The sequence below is a fragment of the Anguilla anguilla genome, chromosome 1 (assembly GCF_013347855.1).
Source record: "Anguilla anguilla isolate fAngAng1 chromosome 1, fAngAng1.pri, whole genome shotgun sequence".
Taxonomy (NCBI): Eukaryota; Metazoa; Chordata; class Actinopteri; order Anguilliformes; family Anguillidae; genus Anguilla; species Anguilla anguilla.
Genome location: NC_049201.1, coordinates 62,304,373 through 62,332,206, shown reverse-complemented (window position 1 = coordinate 62,332,206; position 27,834 = coordinate 62,304,373). Strand labels below are relative to the sequence as shown.

At 43.8% G+C, this 27,834-nt stretch overlaps 1 protein-coding gene across 2 annotated transcripts in view; it reads right to left on the bottom strand.

Annotated features, from left to right (window-relative positions):
* Positions 1 to 27,834, bottom strand: part of rapgef5b (Rap guanine nucleotide exchange factor (GEF) 5b) — a 71,362-nt gene that overhangs the window by 23,940 nt on the left and 19,588 nt on the right. The window contains exons 6-11 of one of the 2 annotated variants that reach the window (XM_035426104.1): positions 23,753 to 23,837; positions 20,361 to 20,409; positions 18,149 to 18,219; positions 13,349 to 13,474; positions 1,963 to 2,099; positions 1,244 to 1,344 (exon numbers count right to left, since the gene is read on the bottom strand). In XM_035426104.1, coding sequence (XP_035281995.1) covers positions 1,244 to 1,344; positions 1,963 to 2,099; positions 13,349 to 13,474; positions 18,149 to 18,219; positions 20,361 to 20,409; positions 23,753 to 23,837 — 569 coding nt within the window. The remainder of the gene's footprint in view (positions 1 to 1,243; positions 1,345 to 1,962; positions 2,100 to 13,348; positions 13,475 to 18,148; positions 18,220 to 20,360; positions 20,410 to 23,752; positions 23,838 to 27,834) is intronic. The other variant, XM_035426112.1, reaches the window with a different exon arrangement.

The window sequence follows — 27,834 nt, the reverse complement described above, 5'->3', positions numbered from 1 at the left end:
ATTTACAGGCTCCTTCTGTTAGCACAGAGAAAACATTAAAATCTTATTTCAGATAATTGAGATAACATTAAATTAATCCCATTTTGGTAGCACCAGGTAAGACTACACACGTTCCTTCACCACACAGAAGTTTGGTGTGTCTGAGGGGATTCTTACAACTGCTATTACTACACACATCATTCCTGAAATTTCACACCATTTCTACAGCATCCTCTAATGTCGAGAGAGAGAGAGAGAGAGAGAGAGAGAGAGAGAGAGAGAGAGAGAGGGAGAGAGAGAGAGAGAGAGAGAGAGACCGTATTTACCCTGTGCACTGGGCTGAATTTCGCAGCACTCTGAATCTAAATGTGTGATAAGGCGGGGAGAGGGGCAGTGTGGCTCACAGGTACAGCAGGCGAGGGGGAATTACCGCTGATCTCGGGTCACCCGCCAGTGCCTCGCTCTGCACCGGCGGCCACAGAACATTCCATCTCTCCCCGCGGCGCTGCCGCTGCCGCATAAATATTCATGCTTCCCAAAAACCCCGGCAGAGAGCCGGCCGCCCTTCGCTCTTCCGATCATCAAAACGGCTTTTCACAGCAAGAGGCAATGCGTTCGGAATTCCCCCCTCCCTCACCCCCCCCCCCAATCCACAACCAACACCTGACAAGAAGGAGAATTTGCACAGATATGTAAAACATGCGCCCTCCATTTTGTTCAGATCAAAGGTAACAAAACACAGAGCCGTTTCATCTGACATTCAGTTATTGTGATCCTGCAGCCCTGGAGAAGATGCAGGACAGACCCTAGCCCAGCACTGCAGAACATATGTCATCTGTCACCTCTACTGCTCTCACAATAACACTCAGCACTGAGTGGAAAATATAAGTGACACTGACCTAAACAATTTGATCAGCCTTTCCATACATACAGTAGTACATCTGTGCTGCTACTGAATTTCTCCAAAGCCCTTTCTGCATGTGAAACGTGCTGTTTTTCTTCCAGCCCTACTGGGGCATAAACGCTTCAAGCCCACCAATAGTAAGCTTTTATTAACCCAGTCTCCTTGTCGTTAAAGTTACCACCCAAAAGGAACGCAAAGTTATCACCCCAGGCGCTCATGGTGCATACTAAGCACACATGCATGCAGACCCTCTCTGTCACACACACACCCACACAGTTCAGAGGGCAGGGGTCAGAGGTGACATCACTTTCACACACCTGCGGGTCACCGGGACAGGGACAGTTTGGGACGGTCACTCACCCGCCTCCTTTCCCTGCGTGGTCACCTGACCGTCGTCCAGCCGGAGGTCGCTCAGCAGGTGCTCCAGAATCTTCTCAGGCGTGCCCGACACCACCACGTACCTGTCGGACAACAGAGAGGAAGAGTCGGTCGAGTCATCCTCGGCAGAGGAGAGCGAGCGGCTGCTGCTCCACTCTTCCTCCTCCGTCTCCTCCTCTCCCTCCTCGTCGATGTAGCGGAAGTAAGGGACGTCGAAGGTGGGCACGGACACCGCCTCCCCGCTCACGCTGCTGCTGCTGCCGCTGTCGCACGAGCCTTCCTCGTCCTCCTCGTCCTCCTCCTCCTCCACCAGCGCGGCGGGCAGCCGCAGGTCCAGGGAGCGGAGCCGCGCGGCGCTGCACATCCTCAGTGTCCCCGCCGCCGCCGCCGCTGCTGCTGCCGCATGCCCCGCGAGATCCCGCCCTTCCCCCCCGGCCCGAGCGCTCGGCGCTGCCCAGGAAGGGCTCTCCTCTCCCGGGCTGCCGGCCGCCGCGCGCCCTGCTGTCTTTCCTCCGGCGCTGGAGCTCCCGCTGGGGCTGAGAACCAGCCGACGGCGAGCGGAGCGGTGCGCTGCGGGGAGAGGGCGTGTGTGCGAGCGTGCGTGTGCCTGAGCGCCGGGCAGCGCGCGTGCCTGTGTGCTCCAGAGAGAGAGAGCAAGACGGAATGACTGAGGCGGAGAGAGAGCGAGCGAGCAGGCTTACCTCCTGTCTTTCTCCTCCTGCCTCCCGCCCCCGGCTGAGGCAGGGGGGGGCGGCCGCTCTGACGACACCCTCTGGAGAACCAGCACGTTCTGGCCGCGCTCTTTCAGACACACCCGCACAGCCTCCACACTGTGGGGCTGCAGAGGGAGGGGTTAGAGAGAGAGAGAGAGAGAGAGAAGGAGAGGGGAGGAGAGAAGGGGGAAAGAAAAGGCAGTGAGAAGAAGGTTGAGGGAATAATCATTGACAAAAAAATCATTGACAAAATTGACGACAGCAAAAAAAATTGATTTATCGTCTTTCCTGTCCTGCACAGAGATTAATCAATTTTGATCAAAAGACCATTTTGTCATTTTCACAGATGTCTGCCACAAGTATGGAAGAACCAGCTTCATGCACAATAACAATGATTTGTATTGTACTGGAGGTTCATTTCCACAATCTGGAAAAGGCATGCCAGTCTGGGCAGTGATTTTGCACAGATTGCCATGTTCTGGCCATTTTGCTGAGACCACCCTCAACAGCAGTGCTTATTAAAGGGAGGTCAGACAGGAGGAGATAAGGATAACAGCATTGACATCACTGCGTATCCCAGCAGCCACTGCAGCACAGCCACTTCATTACCCATGGGTTATCAATCTTCCACAGGCTTCGGCTCTGGGGGAACGCACTCTGCCGATCCCCACCTATCCACCCACACCACGGCGAACGCTCAACTGTTTATCCCACTTTTTACAGCCTCCCCTGGGGTCACCGCGCTTACAACAGGGCAATTTAAGACTACAAAAACATGCCAAATCCAGATCACGACTCACCACAACTGGGGAGATGATTCACGGTAAAACGGCTACACGATGGAAAATCTTTATTGTTGTATTTTGAACTATTTAAACATCGCGGGCTTTATGAACACTGCTACCCACTGCCACTTCGGCAAATGAGAATTTTTACACATTTTACCAATGGCTTTCAGTTTATGCTAATGTGCAATCACTTTCATTTCACGCCTGTGTAAATACCCAGATTGTAACCATCTAACAGTACGCATGAAGCATAATAGCATCATGGGTCTAAAAACTGCATCAAGGCACTCACATACAAATCAATATTCCTGTGCAGGTACAGTAGCACACAAAATGAAACAAAGTCCAAAGACGTTTTTCTCCCACAGGTGAGATTTAAAGCCGTACACGGCTGTATTGGAAACACCATAATGTATTGTAACGTTTATAAATTCATCATTGTGCTACGCTGCAGTACAGTTGTTTTCTTCCATCTGGACAATGATGCCCGTGTAGCAGTAGTTGTCTAATGAAACAGAGAAATTCAGCATTATGAGAGACTGATATCGGAGCTGGTCGGGACACCCACGGAGAGGGCATTAAAAAGGAGATTTCGGCTGGAAAAGGTTACTCCCAAAGGAGCCAGGACCAAAACAATGCTGCTGGAGCGTAGCTGGGATAATTACACCAAGCAGCGAGGTGCCTGTGTCTGACCAGAGGCCCGAGGGCAACTGCACACCCCTGACTGCGGGGGGCGTAATGAGGAGGCTTTTTGTTGAACAGGGATTGAAACGCACCAGTTCACTGTTGGCTCAACATGGATTTGTCCTTCATGTGAACCAGAAGCCAGACTAACAGAACAGGGAGCAAAAAGCATGTTCTAATATATCACTGTTGGTTCAACACAGCTTTCCTTTCTTATATAAAAATAATAATAATAATAAGAATAATTTCCAGTCGCAATCACTTTTACATTAAACATGCATCAACGGCATCCTCAGATGTGTATCGGATTTAGAGACAGGTCCAGATGTACTCCTGAGGTGACAGGTGGTGATAAAGGTGCTCTCTACTGTCAGCCAGTGAAGAGAGGCCCGAGCTTCATTAGGGAAACTCTATGAATTTACACCTCATGAATGTATGAATAGGCCACCATCCTGAGGACGTATTGCTGCTGCAAATCATCCACAGTGACGAGTCGCAGGCGCCTGGATATGAGCCATGCTGTGTACATAAAAATTACACTAGAAAATATGCACAAATGATGAAAGCACCTTCAAGAACCTTTAAAAATGTTTATATGCATTATACTGCACAATAAAGTGTTTGTGGCAGCTCATGGAGTAACATGTACAGTTGCTGTTTTTATTATTCTGTAATTTAAATGGTTGACCCACTGATGTCAGGTATAAAGAACAATAAAAACAGACAATAAATGTCCACTAGCTTGTTATAGTGTTTTCTCAGCCGCATCTGTTGAAGACTATGTAGAGTGCACTCCCACTGCACTGCTGCAGGTCTCTGTGCTAGTCCCTGTAGGTCTCTGTGCTAGTCTCTGTAGGTCTCTGTGCTAGTCTCTGTAGGTCTCTGAGCTAGTCTCTGTAAGTCTCTGTGCTAGTTTCTGTAGGTCTCCGTGCTATTCTCTGCAGGTCCCTGAGCTAGTCTCTGTAAGTCTCTGTAGGTCTCTGAGCTAGTCTCTGTAAGTCTCTGTAGGTCTCTGAGCTAGTTTATGTAGGTCTCTGTGCTAGTCTCTGTAGGTCTCTGTGCTAGTCTCTGCAGGTCCCTGTGCTAGTCTCTGTAGGTCTCTGAGCTAGTTTATGTAGGTCTCTGTGCTAGTCTCTGTAGGTCTCTGTGCTAGTCTCTGCAGGTCCCTGTGCTAGTCTCTGCACCTGTAATTTTTCATGGTTACGATGAGGAGCCAGCTGCAGTTTGCCTGACTAATTGCTTCTGCTGTGAAGCATCTCACAGCCGCCACATATATGAGATGCACAGTAGACTGCCACTGAATTCTGCAGCTGTCTGAGGGCCTCCCCCAAAGCAAACAGAAGGGATCATAGGTACGGCATTATACACCAATCTTCCAATCTGTCTATTCATATAGGTGCAAAACAAATGCACAACAACCCAGAATCACTCCTAACCGCACTACCACGCCAAAAGATTCAGGTCAATAGCAAACAAGAGTTTAGCCCTATCATAAAACAACTAGGTAACTGAGATGTGATGTAAGATTCGCTGTTGGAGGCATACAGGATAGATTTTCCCAGTGTCCTAATGAGAATCATTAACTGAAAAATCTCCATGGTGACCCTTTCATCCAGTACACTCCCATAACGGACAGTATTTTTGTTTGCCACCTAGGTGTGGCTCTTGGATAAAGCCTTCTCATATCCTCTCCATCATAAGACATGACATGAGAGGAAGGTGAAAAGAAGAGCAGTTGAATAATGTGCTCTACCAGCTTCCAAGAATCTGACTGCAGTGTTCTAGAACACTTTCCTGTTATGAAACACTTCCTGAACAGAAGGTCATATGACCTTATTTTATTTTTTGCTTTTTTTTGCTTTTTCTACTTCAACCAAAGTGAAGGGTCTTCAGATTTATGTACAGTCATCAAGAATAGCTCCAGCTTAATGAAAGTGACAATTAGATGCCCTTTTCACAACATGGAATTTGACACGATACCAATTAGCTTTCATTATTTTTCCATTGTAAAACGTGACAGGCAATAAGCATCTTGTATGAAATTTATAGGGCTTGCATTTCTGGGGTTCATTTTTCATGACTTAATGGTCTCTTAATGGCAAATCTGGCTGCACAATATATTCATTTAATGTGACTATTCAATCAGTCAGTCACTATAACAAGGTGAAAACTGGTCAAACTAAGTTGATCATATTTGTGGTCAAAATGACTTTCAAAATGCATATTGATGTGCTGGACACTTTCAAAGATTCTGATTTCCTGGTCACAAAGGGAAATGCAGAACACGTTGGTGTTGGGTCCCAGGTGTGTGCACCTCCAGAAGTGGCATTAAGCAATGTCAATGAATAGAAAACTGCCAGTGTGAGTGATGAAAAAAACAGAAGAATTTAAGCACTTTGATATGCATAAGAGTATGAAAAAAGATACCTTACACAATGTAAGCATTCATGTCCTACTTTGTCCCAGGAGGCGAAACTCAGATGGACCTTCAGCATGGTGCTTTACCACAGCTGTTCCAGTACAATTTTCAAAGAGAGTGGCCTCTATCATTAACGAGGTGTTTTCACCAACAGAACTGCCAATCACTGGATGTTTATTTATCACACCATTCTCAGTAAAACTCTAGAGACTGCAGTACATGAAAAACCCATGAGGGTGGCAGTTTCTGAGATACTGCCAGTACCACATCTGGCGCCAACAATCATACCATTGTCAAAGGCTCTTAAATTGCCCATTCCAATGTTTGGTTGAACAAAAAACTAAACCACTTCACCATATCTGAATGCTTTATATACAGAGTTCCAGCCACATGTCTTGCTGATGGCAGAAGCAGGCTATTTGCATTAAGGAGCAGGTGTAACTAATAGAGTGGCCACTGAGTAAACAACATAAATACACGATGAGCAGACAGACTTTACAGCGATTCACTAACTATGACATCATCATTTTATATTGTTGACAGAGTATCATTTTACCACATGCTGTGGAAGGCATAGGCAACATTAGTTTGAGAGTGCTGCTATTGATCCATTTTATTAAATCAGGTATGAATTTCAGCAATACAATAAGGCAGCAGAACACACAGAATGCAAAGTTGCAAGAATGGAGATGGAGAAAAGATGCTTTAGAGGAGAGAGAATGATGTAAAATAAAAGGCTAACACATGGCCAGTACTACACTGCTTAACAAATGATGTTCACATCAACAAGCTCTTCCTGGGGTCAGGCTTTCCTGAGTGGAGGCACACAAGCATTGGCTGTCTGGAGATCCGGTGTAAAAATATCTACACTGCAGGAAACAACAACCACCTCCTCATTCCCATCAGGGACACCAGGCTCGACACCAATAGTGACTTCAACCATCAGCTACAAGTTTCCTTTCTTTTCACTGCACGTCAGATCATGCTACACCTTAACTGATGGTAATTTGAATATATTACCTTGAACAATTTACCTGCAAAATATCATCAGGCAAATCCCAATGGTACTACTTTGAACACTACGAAGTTGTTGTATGCATACAATGTGTCTAAGCAGGTGAATGAATGAATGAATGAATGAATCATTAAATTTATATAGTACATTTACGAAAGCTCAAAGTGCATTCGTTTTTGAATTTACAAACTTAAATTTAGAACAGTTGTTAAAAGCAGTAGAGAAAAATCATTAACAGCATATCTCAAAGAAGTTCTCAAATTTCATTGACAGTACTTGAATCTTTAAACCATAGTGTTACATGCATTTCTAAATATGAAAAACTGAATGTGAGATTTAAAATTTTTTATAAAAACAATCATCTTAAAATTAATACCTTTACTCAAGTACACTATTCTACAGCATAGCAGGTGTATACTTAAAAGGTTCATGGATATACGACAGAATTTACAAGGGCTTGACTTCATAGTTCTATAAAATGAATGGCCACCCGCATCCCTCTGCAGCTACCATAGTCCATGTGGAGATTAAACTTCAGTGCACAACTGAATGCACTTAGAAGTGCACGTGGCTCTGAGGTTCAGTAGATGATTAATTATGAGCATGTTACAGCTAACATCATTAATGTTCTGTTCAAATCACTGTCAATATGAATACGAATGAGTGTGTACCTAGGGTAAATGCATTTGTAGATGAAAAGCACTGAGGTTCTGAAATCAAAAATCTCATGCTCCTGTGGAAGATTTGATAATGAAATATTCATACATTCCTCATTATTCTTTTACTGTAAATGCCGCTAAAGTGTATTCTCATTGCTCAATGAAACAACACACAATCTCAAAGTTACAAGATATGTCTTGCATGAAAGACTTGAAAGAACCATGGGGGACCAACTTTCCCTTTATCTAACATTTCCAGTTTACAAAGATTTAAACTTAAAATAAAGATGGTAGAAAAATCATATTTCTCATTTTGAGCTATCCAGTACGGAATGCATGCTGTAGAAGTTCGAAGCTACCCCATCTCAAAGGCAGAGGGCTAAAAACACAGAAGAGGAAAAAGTCCTTTACACCAAATGAATTATGGGTCTAATGCCTGTTGTTCCACAGATTCACTACCCTCTATGGCCACCAATGCAGCTCTTCAGGCGTAAGCCCTGGGGTCCCTACCACTAACGGCAGGGAACACTTGGTACAAAATGTCCCAGTTTAAGTGCTTGACGTGACTGCGGAAAGCTCCCAACAAAAAAACGCCATACCACAGAAATTCGTCAAGCTCTTGGGCCAGGTCCAATAAAATGCATTTGACCTTCATATGTAAACGGTGTTCTGACCTCTGGATGTGCCTTGAGCGCTAGACATTTTCAGCATTCCTGCACACGAGGCTGGACCAGCTCACACAAGCCAGACATGGAACGTTCCAAGAGACCTCGGGCATCTGGAAAACCTCAGCCGTGAAGCATCACAGACATCTTGTGTGTAAATACTGAGTTCCTCATCCCTACCAAGTATGCAGGGAGTCCACATATGTCTGAGGGATGACACAACAGCATCGTTTGGATGTCACGGCATGTTAAGGTCATGTTACATAATGTTGCTCCTTTCCCTTAAAGAACTCTGATGGATTCCCATATTCGTGCCTTTTCACCATCTAGTGGTAAAACTAAGTTTAGTGCTGTCTTTGGACGAGCCAGTCAGTGAGTAAGAGAGCTACTGTGTGTTGTAAAGAGCATATCCCCAAAGACCACTTCACACCCACGCGCTTCTGTTGTGTACGCAAAGTCTTAACCGGTAAACTCCCTGTCCCCATAGGAAAACATGGGTGGAGCATTATTCTGAAGAACCTCTAAACAAACTAAACTGCTGAAATAACAGAAGAAATCCCCTGAGCAAATTGCTCATGCATTAGTTCTGATGCATGGTTATCCAATAAGGCATTAGAATTCTGAAAACAATATGCTTGACCGCAAACCTCAAAAAGAAGAAGCAATATTTTAATGTTAATGTTTAGTCTAAATAGATTAAATGATAAACATTTGCCGCCATTCCTATCTTCTGTGAGATCAGATGGCTGCCAGTTCCCCCCCCCCCCCCCACCCCCCCACCAAATAAAACCCCCAAAAAAACAATGGCTGACATACGAACCTTGGCTGAATCCAAATTACAGTTATGTAATTTTATTTTTTTGGAAAAACTTAAATCAACAGAGTCGGGAAATGGAGGCTGTGGAAAACAGCATTTCAACAGCATATATGATAGCAATCATCCTGGCTGTTAAAACGATACTTCTGAAGGCTAGCCAAAGTCAACACACATGTATCCAGACTGCCAAGTCCGAGCACTTGCTGCAGTTCAGAATTCTTTTGGTAACAAGTAACTTTACAACACTTACTTAAGAGAAAATACGATAAGATGGGGGAAAAACATACAAGTTGGGCATCTGCGACCCTTAAGTAAGATTTACGAGGTGCGAGTTACATAACGAGCTCTGGAGCAGTCGCTGGAATGCGGTGTTGTCTGGCAGGCTAAACTGCAGAGCTCCCGCGGTTTTCTGCTCTGTAACGACAAGCACCGTAACTAGGGGAGCAAACATAACATTTAACTAAGGTTAGATTACACAAAGTGTTACACCTTGTTTCGCACCTAAGTGATATAATAAAGGTCATACGCAAAAAAAAAAAAAAACAGGATGGCAAAGGGTTCATATTGCGCTACACATGATTTAAGTGTCTTCAGGAGGATCTCATGTGAGACCTGCTGAAGGTGACTCTGACTGCTGTGGCCTTGGGAGGAGGTGGGTATGGGGGGGGGTGGCGGGTGTGGGGGACTCCATCCTTCTGCTGTCCATTACAGGGACACAAACTTCTCCATAATGGAGAGGGGCTGCCTGTTTAATTCTTCATTACTCCATGCTCACTCATATATAATTGATTCCTGAGATACAAATCGTCTTTTCTATAAATACCTAGCACGAGTCACATGATGTATGATCGCGGTCTATGCGCCCAAGCTTTTATCAGCTATTGTGGATACGTGCATATCTGCATCCTTCTCCGTGGTCCACTCTATCCTGTTCACAGAAAGGCTATGGAGCTAAAGAGGGGGGGGAAAAAACCTTTCTTGGAAAAAGAAAACGATAGCGCACGTTTCCCGTAGACGGTTCCCCACAGCCTTCCCCTCCATCGCAGGGGCTCCATAAACAGGCATTACCTCACCCTGCTTCCTGACTGCACCGCTCTGCGCCTCTCACACGCCGCCCCGCTCCATTCTCCCCCAGCCCTGGGAAAGTGAGCGGACTCGGGGTTCTGAACCCGACGGAAAGGAGGGTGCCATGGCAAGTGGGCCAGGAAACGTGTGCTGTTCCTAAGCCGCATGGTGTTCTGCTTGCGTGGGCTTGCCTGCGTCAAAGCCGTGCCTCGTTACCGTAGCTCTGAGACAACCTTAAGCAGTCTCTCGGTTGAAATTTCTTCAGCAATTACAGATGAATGCTAGCCTAGTTGCCGCAAATATCACTGCAGTTACAGAAAATTGACACAAATATAGTGATAGTCACCATAATATTAAGTACAAGTGTACATGAAAACATGTCAACACTTGAAAGAAGCTATCTGTAGAGCACACACAAATATTTCCATAGAATAAAATAACATTTAAACCTATACCAGCTGTATCATAAAATAACTTACATGGTTATACCTTTCTGGAAACTTCTGAATTATTGAATACAATCTAAATGATTAATACGCTGACAGTAATTGCATACATTTATTCATCCTAGTGTCATCATTTTAACAATTTAAAAGCTAAAAGTGTTTTTCCAGAGAGATTGGATTTATGTAAACATTAAAAAAACAAAGATCCAATCCCAGGGTGCAGCACAAAGACATGCCGAGCACCACTTTACCTAACACACCTGAAAAAGAACGTGGCATTTTGTGAAACAATGGCATATGATTTTATCGCTGATGCTGTGGAACTCCTTGCTCTGGCGGGCAGTGAAGAGACAGTCAATATGGCCGTGTGGTACGGCTGCAGGAGTAAAGGTCAACAACCTGAGGCAGTAAAATAAAAACTACGTCAACATCTTGATATGACGACAGCCGAAATGCTAGCCATGCCTAGCGCCGTTCTGGTCAGCCCTTCCTGCTATTGTCTCTGTACCACACACAGCCTGCAGGAAGGGAAAATCTGAGCCCTCTGTGAGCAATCAATCAGCAGCAGTTCTGAAGCCGCAAATCACAGGCCACTGAATAAGAGAGTGAACTGCCTGTGACTGCTAGAATCACCCAGAAAGAACACAATTTACTGAAGATTTTATACACATTTATACAGCTAAACATTACTGAGACACTACAAATTAGACATAATACCTTGCTCAATGAGTCTGTGCAGCTTCTCACCTACAAACCTTCTAGTCGCAAATGTTGTTTCTTAACCACTAAACCACACTGTCTCCCAATTTAGGAGTCTGCATCGATACAAAATCAAATTCAAAGCTAAGAGCAGCAGTGGCCAAGGTGTATTCAGGTAACTGTGGTTACTGGGAGTACCTAATGGGCAAATGTAACAGCTGCATTACAAATACATAAACTACCATGGTTCTGAGGATAGATTCACATTAGGGTATTCAGTTACAGAGATCTGAGGTGACAATCTACTTTCTCTTTAAACAAGGGTGATAATAAAATAATATATTGTATGTATTTGCTATTTGTTTGTAACACACTGTTCAGTGTGTTATACACCAGGATACGGCATGTTATCTTTGACTGTATTCAATGACATTCTTATGACTTTTGGAAAATATTAATTTCACTTTATTTACTTTCAGCCTTGGCCTGAGTTGTTTAGTCAAAACCAAATGTCAGCCATTGAAATATGAATTTCAATAGGCAACTGAAAGATATGCGACAAAAGCCGAATGAACCATTGTTGAACTTGTTTTCTCTGGGGATGGGCGGGTCAGACCTCTTGAGTGGACACAACAAAAAGTATCACTGCAAAACCAACAAGCAAAAAATATCTTGCTGGCCAATTATTAAGTATTAAGCACAACCCGTAACTAGTCAACATGTAGACTAGATCAAACATAAGATGTACCATTCAACTGAACATAGTCAGGATTTGCTTCTTGATGTCATTAAAGTGCATTCACATATGACTCATCACTTAAAAATACATCACACCACACATATGTTTTTATAGGGACAAGTGTTCAAAAGCATGTAGGCCATTATAAATGAAACAGCCTGAGCCCTGAGATGAGGCAATCAAATAATAACTATTCACAAATGTGCCTAGACTTGTTAACAGTGTGCATGTCGATACATGAGCTTCCTGCAGGTGTTAACTACTATGTCTTATTGCACATAGTACACAGCATCATCAGGCATGCAGATGAATACTCAACAGCTGCAGGGTACGTGCAGTTTTAATAAAGAGCTGATTTAAGCAGAGTCTGAAATGCTTGGTATGGAGAGGGTGCTGAAAGTGCAGGGTTCACCAGGTTGAAAATAACTGTCTCAGTTCTGCCATGATCGGTACAGTGCTAAAAAAAAAAGGGCTCGCCAATTTCAAAGGATTTAAATTCTCGCCAAGGATTCAAAACTGCCTGGACATCATAAGGCAAAGGGATAATTAATCATCGCATACAAAAAATTATCCACCACTGTGTTACGATACGGTGGCCTCAGGATTCAATTAACACCACCAAGCCAATGCAAAATAAAACACTGTAGCATTCATCAGCTAGGTATTCTATCCAGTTGTGTTTTGACTGAAGACCTGACAGCCAAACATTATCCTGACAGCCAACAACAGCCTGAACATGAAAAATAAGCAGAGTGCAGCTTCACTGCTAATATCGGCAATCCTGATAAAACACACAGCTGTGCTAACCACACACGCTACAATGGCACACTGCTAAAATTAGTAGTAATATGGCCAAATGAAGACACGCAATGCTCCAGGCACTTGCCACCAACACACTTTTCAATTAGCACACATGGGGCCAAACTTAAACGGGGGGGGGAACACAGAGAATGATAAAAATGACCATCTGGAGAAAGCTTTAACTTTGCATTTCACAGTGAATACTCTACCACAGCAGAGAAATCCAGGAAATCATTTTTAAAAATGCATGAAGAAAGCAGGCACATCACTCAAATTCATAGCATGGTTCTAGTGGTAAAATATAAAGACATCATATATATTTACTGCAACGAGTTCTACAGTTCTAATTATTCTGCCTACTGAATATGTTCCACACAGCAGCCCCATGTGTGCAGCTAGCTCTTCAGTTACCAACTACGCTTGGCCATTTCACCAGCGGCATCAGCATAAAAACTTCACCACAGATGAGACAAACGCTTTACCAAAGATAAGAACTTCACTGTGTAGAGAAGGCGCGGACTGTCTTCAGCATCACAATGACACTTGCAGAAGGTAGCTAAGACCAGGGCTCACTCACCTCTGCTCGGTCCAGGGCCTTGCTGTTCTGGGTCTGAAGAAAGCGGCAGCCGTCCTTGGCGAGCCTCTGGACCATCTCGAGTCGGGTCATCTCCTCCTTGTCGTGCAGGGTGCACACGCCCCCCTGCTGCAGCGCGGGGGGCAGAGAGAACATGTACCTCAGTCCGCAGTCCCAGGACATGGTGAAAAAGTTGCGGGCAGGGGGCGGATGGGGTAACGAAAATCACAGCGCTCCCCTTCTCTCAATAAGCAGAGTATCGAGAACCACAGCGTCTCCAAACTGCGTGTTAGAGTCTGGCCTCCCCGGTCCAAACTGTGTGTTAGAGTCTGTCCTCCCTGGTTCAATCTGCGTGTATAGGAGTGTGTGTATGTGACCTCTTCCACAGTTCAACAGAATGAGCTGAGACTGAAGAACTGTTCGGAGTGAAAGTTTGGTGTACAGTGAGAGGTTGTGTGGATCTCCTCTGCTCTCTCTCTCTCTCTCTCTCTCTCTCTCTCTCTCTCTCTCTCCATCATCGGGGGAAGGGGAGAGGGGGGTCAAAGGAAAGGACTAGGAAACGCCTGACAGCCACTTCAGCCCCACCAGGGGAGTTCCACGAGCTCCTGGGAACAGGAAAGAGAGGGGAGGAGGCCGGGAGGGGTGAGAGTGTGTGTGTGTTTACGGGGGGGGGGGGGGGGGGGGGGGGGGTTTTGGGTTGTGGCGGGCCCAGAGAGTCTGCTGTGTTCCGCTATCAGGGGCAGTTTGTAAGTTAGCAGACAGAGATATGGGGGGGGGGCGGGGTAACCCACACTACTCTGCTGTCGTCAGAGGCTGGCTGGCCATTGTTGATGTTGTTTTTTCCTGTAAATTATATATTTTCATTGGCCAGGCCAGCATACCCTAAGGTCTGAGCGAGCGATAAATCATCCAACGGCACCACATGAGAAAACCTACAATTGTGGGGCTGATTCGGCAGGAAAGAAAATACCACACACACAACGCAGGCTACTTTCACATGAACAGGTGCATTACTAAGTTTTCACTACCGTTACCACTGGCCAAGGTCGTCTTGCCACTCAAAAGTGAGGATAACTAGGCAACACAAGTCGATACAGATATATTGCTTTGTGATTAATTTTAGCTAATAAATATGCAATAAAAGGGCTTTTTTGAATTCTGCTGAAAAAAAAAGGTTTTTTCAATCCTTAGATTGGATAGAATGTCATAAATACAGTGCACATATAATCAAAGATGTTACTCGATCAAATTAGCCAACAAGTTATTCTGTAAAGCACATATTTAGATTCTTCATACATTTATGAGAGGGCAATATGTGACTAAACATAAATGACTGCTCTAGACAACTTCCACACAGCAAGCCAAAAACTCAATTTTTCAGAGAGAGAAGGATAAAATGGAATTTAACTGTGACGCATTGCATACATCTCAAATAGCCCTGCTTAAAATAACTTTGTAAAAAAGCCATTTTCTTCACTGTTGCATTCCACAATGAGAGTGGCTTGAAAGTATTTCCGGAGTTCCGTGTACATTCATGTATATTTAAGTGACAATCTGAAACTGTTATCTCTACCTCACAAATGGTAAACTTTTGTGAGGCAGAGATAGAGGCCGAATAACAACTGAAAGGTTGGCAGGTTCAGTCCCCGGGATGGCCAGGAGTGTGTATTAAGTTGTGAGCTAGCAGCTGGATGGTGGCTGGTGTCACAGTACATCCACAGTGCCCACAAACACAGCCCAAGTGCCCTTGAGCAAGGCACTGAACCCAGAATCAGCTCCAGGGCCACTGCACTGTAGCTGACTCAGCACTCTAACCTCTCTCTGACCAGTGCATGTGTGTAGGGGGCCTATAAATCTAGGAGGACCATTTATGTGTGCATCTAGGAGAGATGTGTGAAAGAATTCCAGTTACTTTGGGTTAATTGGCAATAAACTGATCTTACTTCTAAGTCATAGTTTCCAGTCATAAATGTTCCAGAAATACAAGCGTATGTATGGAAGTATATTGTTTCATAGGGGTTTTAACTCCACAGAAATCCTGGATAGTGCAGCATGATATCAGCTAATCTACAGCAAGGACAATTTTGTGTCTGTGAAGCAACCAGAATAAACAGGCCAATCAGTCTGCTTTAACCAGCATAATACAAATGGAACTATTTTGTCTAGCGGTTTGACTAACTGCAAGCCAGGCTAAATCGGCCTGCTAGCCCAAAAACAAGCCCTTCAGCCCACAGTGCAGGTGAACAAACTACACTGCAGCCCAGCGGCTTTTCAAAAAGCCAACTTTCAGCCCAACTTCACAATGTCAGAACATCAGCCAGCTCCCAGCGGCAGGAGATTAAAAACAAAGCTATTTCTGCTACTAAAACAAACACACTGGTAAGCAAGCTGAGCTGTCCTGCAGAAAAGCACAGGCTGTTAAGTGGGATCTTTCCTACAGCTCAGCATGTATCTCTGGCTATGCTAACAGTCACGGTTTGGGAAAAGGAGACCGTTATGCAACTTGTGGCCTGCAAACATTCACCCGTCCACTTCAAAACCCTACCACCAGCCCCCCTCCACCAGCCCCCCCTGCCCCAAATGCCTCACATTTCCTGTGAAAACATTGATGATATCAAGAGCTCCACACAGTCCCACCCTCTCTGTTTCTTCTACTGTGCAGAGCTTCCTCTACCCTTCACAACAGCATTTCTTATGAGGGCTCAATGCAACATACTGTGTGGATATAAAAGCTACCAATCACTTTGCTCCAAAAATATTCATAAATAACGGCAATTTAATTTAAAATGTATTTTACAGTCTTTCTAACAGCCATAGGTTCCTTTTAACACAGATACGTCATGTTAAAATAATTGAGAATATAAAATATGGGAGTTTTTTTTGTTTTGAAACTATATACATTGCCTTTCATCTCCTTAAACAGCATTCCCATTTTGATTCAAATCATCATACCTTTTAATAGGAACAAAGATTCCACACACCTGTTACACAACACCAAAGAAAAAAATCTAAAGAAATAATGAACTGAACAGAAAAACAGAGAAAGTGGTTACGGTGGGTAGATTTACTGCACTGCACAGACACAACCTACAGGCTGTCCCAGAAATCTGAATGGACCTGGTTAGGTAAATCGCCATGAAACCAACATGTAGTTTTGAAAGAGCAAGAGTTCAATGACTGAGATGAGAAAAAACATGCATGAGTCCCAGTACCCAAGTTACACTATAATACTGACCTGTATGACACTGGCAAAAAGTGAATTTATCAATTAGATATTTGTAGATACAGCAATATGGCCAATTGCTTTGCAAATATAGTTGCAAGGCCATAAATCCCACAAATGTATCTCACATTACAAGAACGCTCTCAGATTTGCATTGGCAATATCTACATCTTTAAATTGTCTTCACATGATTAATTTTAAAAGCAATTCATAAGTGTAGACATAAATTCCTCAATGCTTTAGACTGATGCAACAAAAATGTTGTTGTGCAGTGGCTAGTAAACAAAGATGTACGTCACATTTCAAAGCCACTGAAAGCAGTACACACGCAGAAGTGTACGAGCGCGCACACACACACTCACTAACACCCACATGGAAGCAATTTGTCTCTCCCTTGGATGCTTGTGTGGCCTGTGATCACTCTGCCACAAACACTAAGGGTAGTTTGATATGATGTGGCTTCAGATGATCTTATTCACCGTTTTCATTTCACATGCTGTAATGAGAAGGGACTGAAGACATGGCACCTAATTTATAATAATATAAAAGACTCCCCCCTAACTGTGCGAAAATAACAGCCTAAAATACCCCTCCTCATTTGAGGTCCATGGGTACAGAACAGTCACCACAGTGAGAACTATTAGAAATAACAAAACAAATTTCTCACCATGGCTTTCTCCTTTCGTTTTGTTTGACTGTGATTCATTTCAAGACAATCACTTCTTGATTCTTTGTAAACTAACAGAGATGTACAAAAATAAACCTAAAAAAAAAAATTACACTATGTTCCAGTGCTACTGTTAAGCTCAGCTAGCTAGTACAAACAAACATGAGCTTTGTATTTAATAAAATAGGAGAATGCTGGGACCAAATTCACATTGTGCATCTTACTCTTGTGTACTGCAAAATGTGAAATATGAATAAGTAGTCTAACAGAGCTACCAGAACTACTGTAGGTCCTGTGCATGCTGGGTTTGTGCCAATAACTTTAGCAGTCATAGTCTGGTTAACAAAAACTTGTGCTTCAGATATATTTAAACTGATTTCATCAGCCTGGAGGTGTCATTGCTATCTGTCTGCAAACCCCATTTCCACAGGCAGGTGTTTAGCTTCAGCGACCATGTGTCCATAATTTTAATCCTCAGAACTGCGGTGTGACTTCACCCATCTATCAGTTGAAAGATTTGCTTAATATACCCATCTTTCCAAAGGGTTTCTGCAGAGCAAAGCCCAGAAAAATGGAATGCATTACTTCTCAAGGACCGACCCAATTGATTGCGGAGTCCTTGAATATGTATCGGACATTCATTCTTCAGAGCTCACACGTCTGATTCTGATATAACTTGGCTTCAGGGCAGATCATTGTAAATGGCTCACTGGGACTAGAGATCAATTAACAACAGCTCATTACACCAGGGAAACTGCGATTCCGGTCTGAGCGAAAACCAGACCGGGACAGGGGTGGGAACGGGAGTGGTCTGGGGAAGCCCTGATGGACAGTACACTGAACAGAGCGCCCAGCTTCCTTGCTGCGGCAGTGTAGTGTTCACAGGGGGCAGTGTAGTGTTCTCCCAGGTTACCTTGTCTTCGGCGGGACTCTGTGCTTTCTTCTCTCTAGCCTCCTCAGGCTCAGCTCTGTCCTCTTCTGCCACTGCGATGAGACAGCAAGAGAATGTCAATCACACGCATTCAAAGCCCATACCAACATACCTTCACCCCCCCCTCAATACAGACTGGGTTTGTGATACGCAGGGTGGGGGAAAGGATGTGAATCTCTGCACTCTCTCAACTATTCTCACCCTCCCTCTTTCTGGCTGAACACAGCCGTGTTGGATTTCACCTCCATCTCTAAGGTCCCTGTCCCCTGAAGAATGGGTAAGCTACGCAAGCCTTTAGGGTGAAAAGGAAATAAATGTTATCTGTTCTTTTAAAACAAGGAGCAGGGAGGATAACCAAGGACAAATCTTCCACCATTTTATTGGCAATAAAAAAGTAATAGGAGGAGTTTTACTGCATAGGACCACATCCAGCAGGTTAGAGGTGAAAATCTGGATGGGCCACTGAGGCTGTGAAAAGGAGCAGAGCCGTATAACCACTGACAACAGTGACTGGAGGCACAATGTGGTGCTCAGTGAACACTACTGGAGTAGCAAAGCATCTTTTTGCTAGAACAAAGTGAACTGTTTCATTGAATACCTCACAACTGCATCACCCTGGAAAGGTTCAAAACAATCAAGTACCAGCTCGCCTCCCACTCCACAGTGAGCAAAGATTCAGACGCTGGCTACAAACAATATCGTTCATGTTCATCGTTCATGATCTTACTAATAAGAAAGCACACTCAAAGCGGCATTAAAAATGTAATGTCAAATATACTCTTGATGTAAAATGCATCAAAACCCATAAATTGAGGCCGCCGTGTCTTATTGTCGTTGAACGTTTGAAAGCCAAACCCACACAAACATTTGCCGTCATCTACTGGCTTCAGGCATACTGTAGGACGGTGATCTTCATTCCTGCTCCTGGGGGGAAACAGGGTCTGCTGGTTTCTGTTGTGACTCAGCACTTCATTGGATCAATTGCAGCAGTCGATTACACAGTTAACGCACCTCACCCGGTTATTCAGGCCTGAACTGGTCGCTGATATTAAAGTGAAAACAAAAGCCAGCAGACCCTGCGGCTCTCCAGAGCCAGGAATGAAGATCACTGGTATAGGATGAGACCAAATGGAGGACTACAGTTGGTAGTCTTCACCCTACCTTATACTGTGAACTGAAATTCTGTAATTGGTGCACATCATCGAGGCATATTTGTCACCTGGAGACAAAGCTGTGCAGGTGTATCGCATGCTTTGAGCCAAATTTGAGCTCCCCCATGTACCATAACGATCACTGCAGCTTTGCATCTATGTGACAAACATATTGACAACAGATTGGATTAGGAACCACGAAAAAAGGTATGCTGCTTCAATTCAAGATATTAAATTTATATTTCCAGCTGGTCCCCTTTAAATGTTTAAATGTTTCTTCCACCTCCTTGTCAAGTGATAAAATGTGTCATTCAGGAAGAGATGCAGATATTATCACTAGTATCGTAAGCAGTTTTACCACACCTTTTCCCATATAGTTTGATACATCTTGCCAACTCATACAGTCGGAGAAATACCAATCCAGGTTAATTAGTTTCCGTAAATCTCTCTATTACGACATGAGACATACCGTACCAAAAGCTTACTAATATGCTTACAATGCACCTAAGGCTGTTCTATAGACAACGCACAACCAGGAAGCACACATGCACCTGAAGTGCGATATAAAAAAACATTTTCAACATACCTTAGTCTTTAATACTGCCTGAGACCTCCAGGTATTGTGGAGGTGCCTGAGATATTGACTAGAGCTCTAATTAAGAGCCAGCTGTATTCAAAACCAGCGGTACTGACAAGCCATTCTAGTAAAGGACCCGGCAAACTGTAAGCAGACTGTCTGCTGTTTGTTCATCCAACATGGATTTCCCAATAATTGGTGCCTTGGGAACGGCAGTGCTAAGTGACAGGAGGGCAAGAGACAGGGAACACCAAGGACAGAGAAGCTGAAAGCGGTGTTTTCTCTGCCAGCGGTTTATGAGATACACACCACAATTTAAGAGCATGAGCACGGTCAATTTCACTTCAGGACAGAGGAATATGTTTGGCACATTCTGATCTTCAGAGGAGCCAAACCATTGAGAGAACGGATAGTCAATAATATAATTTGAATAATTTGTTAATTTGCACTTCTGTAAATCACTTACTTGACTTCCTTGCTTTCCTTGCCAGTGCCACGGCCAGTTCATTCTGCACCTGTTAAAAAAGAGATCCATTATTCATTATTGAATTTCCAATGTCAGACACATGAGCGTGTCACACAGGAAATTAACTGTTTAAATGAAGCTTGGCCAATGTACTGTGTAAGAGCATGTATAATTATATTGGGTTGCGCAAATGTCCATGAGTGAGTGGAACGGGGGCAGTTAATTTCTTGTCTGAACAGTTCACCAGTTAATAAGAAATGTAGAGTAGACCAGTTTTTTCACACTGTCAGCAAGTTGTATTGCTTGACAAGTTCACAGCAGGGCCAGAGAACTGACAAACTGAACTGAAAAAAAAAACAGCTGACGCAAGTATTAGATGACACCTCGAACCTTCCAAATGAAAAAAATCACTAAAAAGCTCTTCCATCTTCTTTTTGAGTTTGATACATGAAGTGAGAAATTGTATTATCAGCTGTATACTGTCCATGTTTTGTGGAAATTTTACAAATAAAATGTTTGCAAAACACCATATAACCATGTCCCTTTCCGATGTAGCGCAATAATTGAGCAGTTTTTTCTCATTTCTTGAAAATGTACTTTTTTGTAGATGCAAGGTTTTACTTCAAACACAACAATATGACAACTGAATTACCCAAAGCTAACCCATTTACACTGCTGCATCCTGCAAATCAAGGATCCTCAAAGTTCTAATCTTCAGAGGCCCACTACACTGTAATCACTGACAAATGATGTTAGCCATGTTCATTGAATTGATGAAATCCATCAGTGACAGAAACAGAAGAGACATCAGCCATGCCTGTGCTACAGTCGTGCTCATTTCACCCAGAGGAGAGGAAGGCAAAGCTTCAGCTGCCCCAGAGTGAAAAACAGCAACAAAACACACACAATGAATATAAATGTGTCCGATATTTCATCAATCAATAATAGATAAGGCGCGCGTGGAAGCTGAAACGTTTGCGCTGTCACCGGGGCCTGGAGGGGTGGGGAGAGGGACGGAGGGGAACGGAGCGCCTGTCAGTCTGCCGGCTCCCCCGCCCCCCCCCCGCCCCCCCCCCCCCCCCGCCCCCCCCCGCCCCCCCCCCCCCCCCCCCCCCCGCCCCCCCCCCCCCCCCCCGCCCCCGCCCCCCCCGGGCTCTGGAGCGCCACAGTCGCTCAGCTTAATGGCCGCGTTTATACCGCTGCCGCGCCTCGAAATGAAAAACGGCCATCCGTCGGGGAGACAGACCTCACGACGATGGGGAAAAGTGAGGGATGGTCTTGACGAGAGGAATCGACGGGGGACCGAGTGGCGTGTTTACGAGGGACGCGGGCGACGCTGTGGAACACTGAGGTGAGCATCTGCGATATCGCTTTGTGCGCGTTTACGTCCTAATGTGCCCCGAAAGCCATTCCAACGCCCCGATGAAGCACTAATCTCACTGCAGAGTTCAGAGCCACCTGGGCTCTGCAGAAAACAAGACTAACCCGAAAAATATCAGTGCTTCAAGGAGAAAAAGAGGTGAACCGTGCTCTCTTTGTGTAGGAGCATCAGGCAAAATCAAGGAAAATCAAGGAATGAAAAAAATCCCTATTAAGCTACACTCCAATTTAAAAATGGCGTCAGCCTGCATATTTCACAGTTGTGATGAAAGGCATTCCTGACACTGGTACTGCGCAGAGAGTGAGAGTGCAGTGTCAGGCAGTGTACAGCCCTCTGTAGCTCTCTGCTCTGATCCTGCATATTCTCTGTAGAATAGACGGGCCCAGCTGTGTGAGAAGCCTGGCTGGAAACACCGGAGAGAGAATGACTTATTATATTCAGCATTTAGAATGCGCTGTAAAATGAAACAATGACGGGGAACTTTCCGGTGTTCTGAATCCAGTCCGTAATGATAATGAATTTGTGGCAAAGAAAGGAAGAGCCTGTTGGCGTAGCAACAGCTGGGTCTCGGCCTGGTGATATTCATCATTATTATTATTTCATTATGGAAGAATATCCGGACCCAGTGCTTTGTACTCATCCAAGATTTGTTAAGTTCCTGTCAGCATTTTAACTGAATTTTGATCTAGGTTACAAATCATTTATCTACAGCCTGTTATTATGTATCCTTTAAGAAAGATGTATAGCTGGAAGGTCTGTACACACGGATACAAAAAAAACGTATTTCTTTGGTTCAGGCCTTTTTGTGTTCATCATGCCCTGAGATAAGCAATGAACTTTGTATTCAGCTTAATAGAATACAGCTAGTTAGTTGTACATTTCTTTGCTTAGGCCCTAGAATAATCAGCCTAATTGATTATAATAATGCTTCATTAAGGCAACTGACAAAAATGGGAACACGGGCTGACCAACATAAGCTGAATAAATCCTTTTACCAGTACCACACCCTCAATAACCCATTTCCTATCTCTTTAATACATTCCACAGATGGCCTGACAAGATACTACATAGAAATTAAATTATTTAAAAGCATCCTGTACAGTATAGGCCCCAAGAACAGGAACAATATAGAGTCAGTGGGTTGTATTCAAAAATACAACCCATAATCTGCTTTCCACATGTTTATTCTTCCTTTTTTTACCTTCTTCTACAACTGAAAAATATAGCATACCCCCCTCCAATTCAAAATTGCCAACCACATTTGTAAGTCCAATTAAGCAGGGGAATGTCTATGGTGTGGTGAGAAACTACTCCCAATCCTCTCTCCATGGCACCAGCATAGTCAGGATTCGATTCCATACCATGTGGTGTGTGCACCAATGCCCAAAGAATTACTTAAGCTGGAAAGACTACCCAGGAGTGGCATCATAGTGTACAGAAGATGATTAAGTGTTTCAGGTAGGGGAGAAAAATGTCAGTACAATGAGCTCTACTAATTAACCCTGAAGTAATCCTTAAATAAAACAACAGGATGCAATTACAGAATGGAACATTCTGCTCTCAGCCTATTACAAGGATATCTGTGTACAGTAAGTGAAAATTATCCTATATCAGGCAGCATAAGCACACTGGATCGAGTGAAAAAGTCACAAAACCTGAGCACATGAAACGAAGGGTTAACAATGAATTCTTTGTCTCTAAACAAAGTACACATTCCTGCAGGAAAATCACATACATTCATTACACGTAACACATATGCATACAAAGGATCGATCAGAGAAATAGCATAACATACTATGGACAAAAGTGAGTCGTGCTGTGGACAAAACAATGTCTAAGTACATCAAGCGTATGATTTGTCAAATATTTTGTAAAGGTCAGGTTTAATGTGATGTGAAGCTTTCTCCAGGGAGATAAACAAAGGACAACAGAAAAGCCCTTCCTTTCTCCGGCCCCAGTGAGACACTGAGCAGGACGCACAGAGCAACATTCGCGGGATTCTTCCCCTTACCGTCGACGTCAGTCTCTCGAGAGCCTTCATCTGGAGGATCTCCGAGCTGATCTGTCCTCCCCGGCCCTGCGTCTCGTCCTGAGGCCTGCGGACGGCCACGCAGAGCCAGTTAGACAGGACATCAGTCACACACACACGCACTCACACACGCACACGCACACGCACATACACACACACACACACATACACACACACACGCACACACGCACACACAAACGTATAAACACAAACACACACACACACACAAACACACACACGCACATGCACACGCACACACGCACACGCACACATACATACGCATACACACACACAAACACAAACACACACAAACACACACACACACACACACAAACGTATAAACACAAACACACAAACACACACACATACACACATACACACACAACCATCTCCAATAATTAATTCACTACACAGAGCAATTAATCTGAATTATGCACATGACTGAAATAAGTCAAACCAATGCAATTAAAGCTAGGGCCAATAGGATGATATACAATAATGTTCAGTCTGCAGTTTTTCAAAAGCATATGTTCTAGACACTAGCCAGCTTTAGAAGGAGCTGCAAATGCGTTTACACTGCCCCAACTATTGTCCAACAGCTTTCATCCCTATATGTGACAACCTAGCTGCTTTCCTTGTATCATAATAATAATCTCTCATTTCTACCCACGCACTGAAATCAGCCGCTTCTTGTTCCAACTCCCTGGCCTGCCTCAAAATTACTAACACTAAAACATTATGGCATGAAAACAAACACAAAAATTGTCAGTCATTTGGTTGGAAGTGCACTTGGTTGGGGAGCCATGTTGCAGGGAGATAACGGTCTCTATAAACCTGAAATCATTGCAGCAGAAGACCTCCTGAGCCTTTCTGGATCTGTATCCATGGAAACAATTTATGAGAAAAGGGATTCCTTTTGTTTTCTCAAAATTAAATTAGCTACACACATTTTCAAACGACAAATTGTGATACAGCGCCAAAAAGAGTCACTTGTACTGGCCATTTTACCAAAATCATTGAAAACTAAGAATGAGAGTCATTTTATACAGTTTGCATACAGTAAGAGCACTCCAGACACTTAAGTTACTTGAACCTTTCCACCCATGGACAAACACATTATAGCAAGGTTGCTATGTTTATATGGTGGCAGTGCTGTTAAGTGGCTAGGAAACTGGACTTTAATGTTTAAATAATGCATATGCACTGACCTGAGGAAAGTATTTTCCCTGAAACACTTCAAGATCAAGCTACTGTTTACAAATGGATAATATGTAAAATGTTTGGTATGCAAGACACCCTGGCCATGGCTGTTAGTGAATAATACGCTGTAATCTAGCCAAATTCGAATGGGTTTGCCTGTTCGCTCAGATCCATATAAGGGACTGGGACAGGCATTTTTCTCCAGTCCAGTGGGCTTCAGAACATGCCAACAGGAATGTGACGTTTCCTCCTCACACCACTGGAGAGCGTGGCCTGGAATGGCACTTCCGTTAGACACAGTCGAGTTCCCCAGCGCATCCAAATTAAGGCTTCCTCTCTGAGACATAGCCGAAGGGACACCAATTTAATACATCGATGTTGGCCCAGTTTTCTGAGATGAGAGTGACGAGGTGAGTCAAAACCTTGTGGTGAAGTCAGAATGTGGCTTTGTGGACTGCACACTAAAACATTAAAAATTTTTCCAGAGAACTACAGCTCAAACAATATATATTCAAACTAGATATGGCAGAACATACATATGACTGGAACAGCACCTTCTGTTTTTTTTATCCTGAAAGAGCCTGAATTCAACTGAAGAACATAGTGTATAGATTCATTTCAGAATATCAAAACCAATTGTCCTTTTTAGGATAATATAAGTAAAAATTAAAAACCAAATATAACTTAAGGCCTCTATTTAGAGCGTTTTCACTAAATTCCATGTTACTTGTAATTTCAAGGCAATTTAGGATGTTGGGGGGGGGGGGGGCATTGGCTTGAACTTGAGCAGATGATTTTGGTAAGGTTTGGGTTATGTCGCTGACTGTGTTTTTTTTTTTCTTATTTCTCAGCCTCATAATGACTTCCTTGACTTTCATTGGCACAATTCTGGTCCTTATGCTGACTAACACCAAAATCAGACTGCAAAGGCCATCAAAAGCCTGACTAATCAGCGCTGACTAATTGAACACACCTGACTAATCAAAAACACCTGTGAAACCATTTGTCCTAAACATTATGGTGAAATGGGGGGGTGGCTATGTATAGAAATGCAATTACTTCTACCTAGTGAAGCCAGTGGAAAATGAAGTAGATTAAATTTTTTAAAAACTTTTAGAAATCACATGATTCTAATAGTAAACAAATGGAGCATAGTTGGAGAATTCTCTTGAGCTAACCATTTCTCCACCAGTTTACACTTACTGTACATAAGGCCTGAAGAACAACTGAGGGAGAAATATCAATGAATGGATGACAAAACACACGGTAGATTTAGCCAGTAGATTTTGCCAGTAAATTCAGCACAATGATGTTTTTGTTTGCCGTCTAAATATTTTTGCAGACAGGAATGCTACATCCTTATTTTCTATGAAAATGTATGTTATCAGCCTGTTTATGCAGTCTTGTTTTATTATGACAGATGGATGGAAGAGAAGGCTGTCCTTATATCTTCATGTCCTGAAATGTTCTAAAGCTAATAAAGCCCGATTTGAGAGACAGAAAGAAGAGAGAACATAAAAACAGCCCCTATCTCCATAGTGAGTGAAACATTAAAATATCAGAGATACCTTCAGATAAATACCCGGGTGTTCGACGGCAATATTTATGGGGGTCCCAAAAAAATACACCAGCAGTGAATGCAACACACACACACACACATAAGAAACTGTGGATATGTCAGTCAGAATGATAGATTTCAGCTTCAGCAGTTCCCGGGGCAGAGAAGTGGTTATGGCCTTACGCTAGGGACAACGACATGAGGATCACCACTGAATTAGAACCTCACCAGCTGTGTAAATGGGTCAAAGCACATGTTATGTAAAAATAAAAAATAAAAAAACAGGCAGGCGGACACGGACATCAAATGCATTTTTGCAATTATGTCATTTCTGGCTGTTTTCTTCAATGCAGGCATTTACAGTGGAAAAAGATACATCTTGAAGACAAGGCAGCAGCAGTGGTGTGCTGTTCCTCTTCCTGACAGCTCAGTGTGACACTGACACCTGCTGGCTTTTGAGCAGAAATGCAGATGCAGTGCATACATGTCTCCAGTCTGTCATAAATGGCAGCTAGACTCCACGCAGTCTGCATCCAATGAACTTAAGAATCAGCACCAAAGGACCCGCCCTCAGGGCTCCTCCCACACGCCCCTCTACAGTGTGATTAATTGGACTGCTCTTCACCTGCGCTTCCATTGCAAAACCTCATTTATTCTCTCCAGTTTGGGAAATGAAAGCTCAGTAAGCTTCTGGCGTCAGTCAGCAGAAACAGGGACAGCGCTATGGAAACAGAGGACCGCGGATATTTGTCAAGTACTACACGCGAGAAACTAGACACCAATCAGCAGACAAAACTACACTCAGAACCTGGGGAACAAACAGAACTGTAAGAGGAAGTCATGAAGGACTAAGAGGCAGACATGTTGAGTGAAGCACTGTCAGAACAGGAACGACAGCACAGATGTGACCGTGTATAAAATCCAAAACCCAACGGCCATTTACTCTATTTAGCTCTAAATTGGGGGCCTCTCCTCTTTATTAGCACTGAGAATCGTTTGTCGTGTCATATTCCGAAGACGAGTACACAGAGCAATAAAAGGCTGAGCAAAAGGAGGGGGCGAGATGCGCTTCAGCGCCTGGGTGAGCAGCGTCATGCGAAAGGGAGAGTGTGGGCGAGACACCCCCCCCCCCTCCCTCGCCCGCGCGTTAAATCAACACAGTGAAATGAGCGCTCCGAGAAGAGACTGTGTCGACTCGCATTAAAACGCTCCCATGTGAACCCTTCGCTGCTCTATTCCTGCTGTGTTAGCCTCTGAGGAAATCTACTCCACTTGCCAGGCCAAATTGCATTTTATTTTCCTAGAG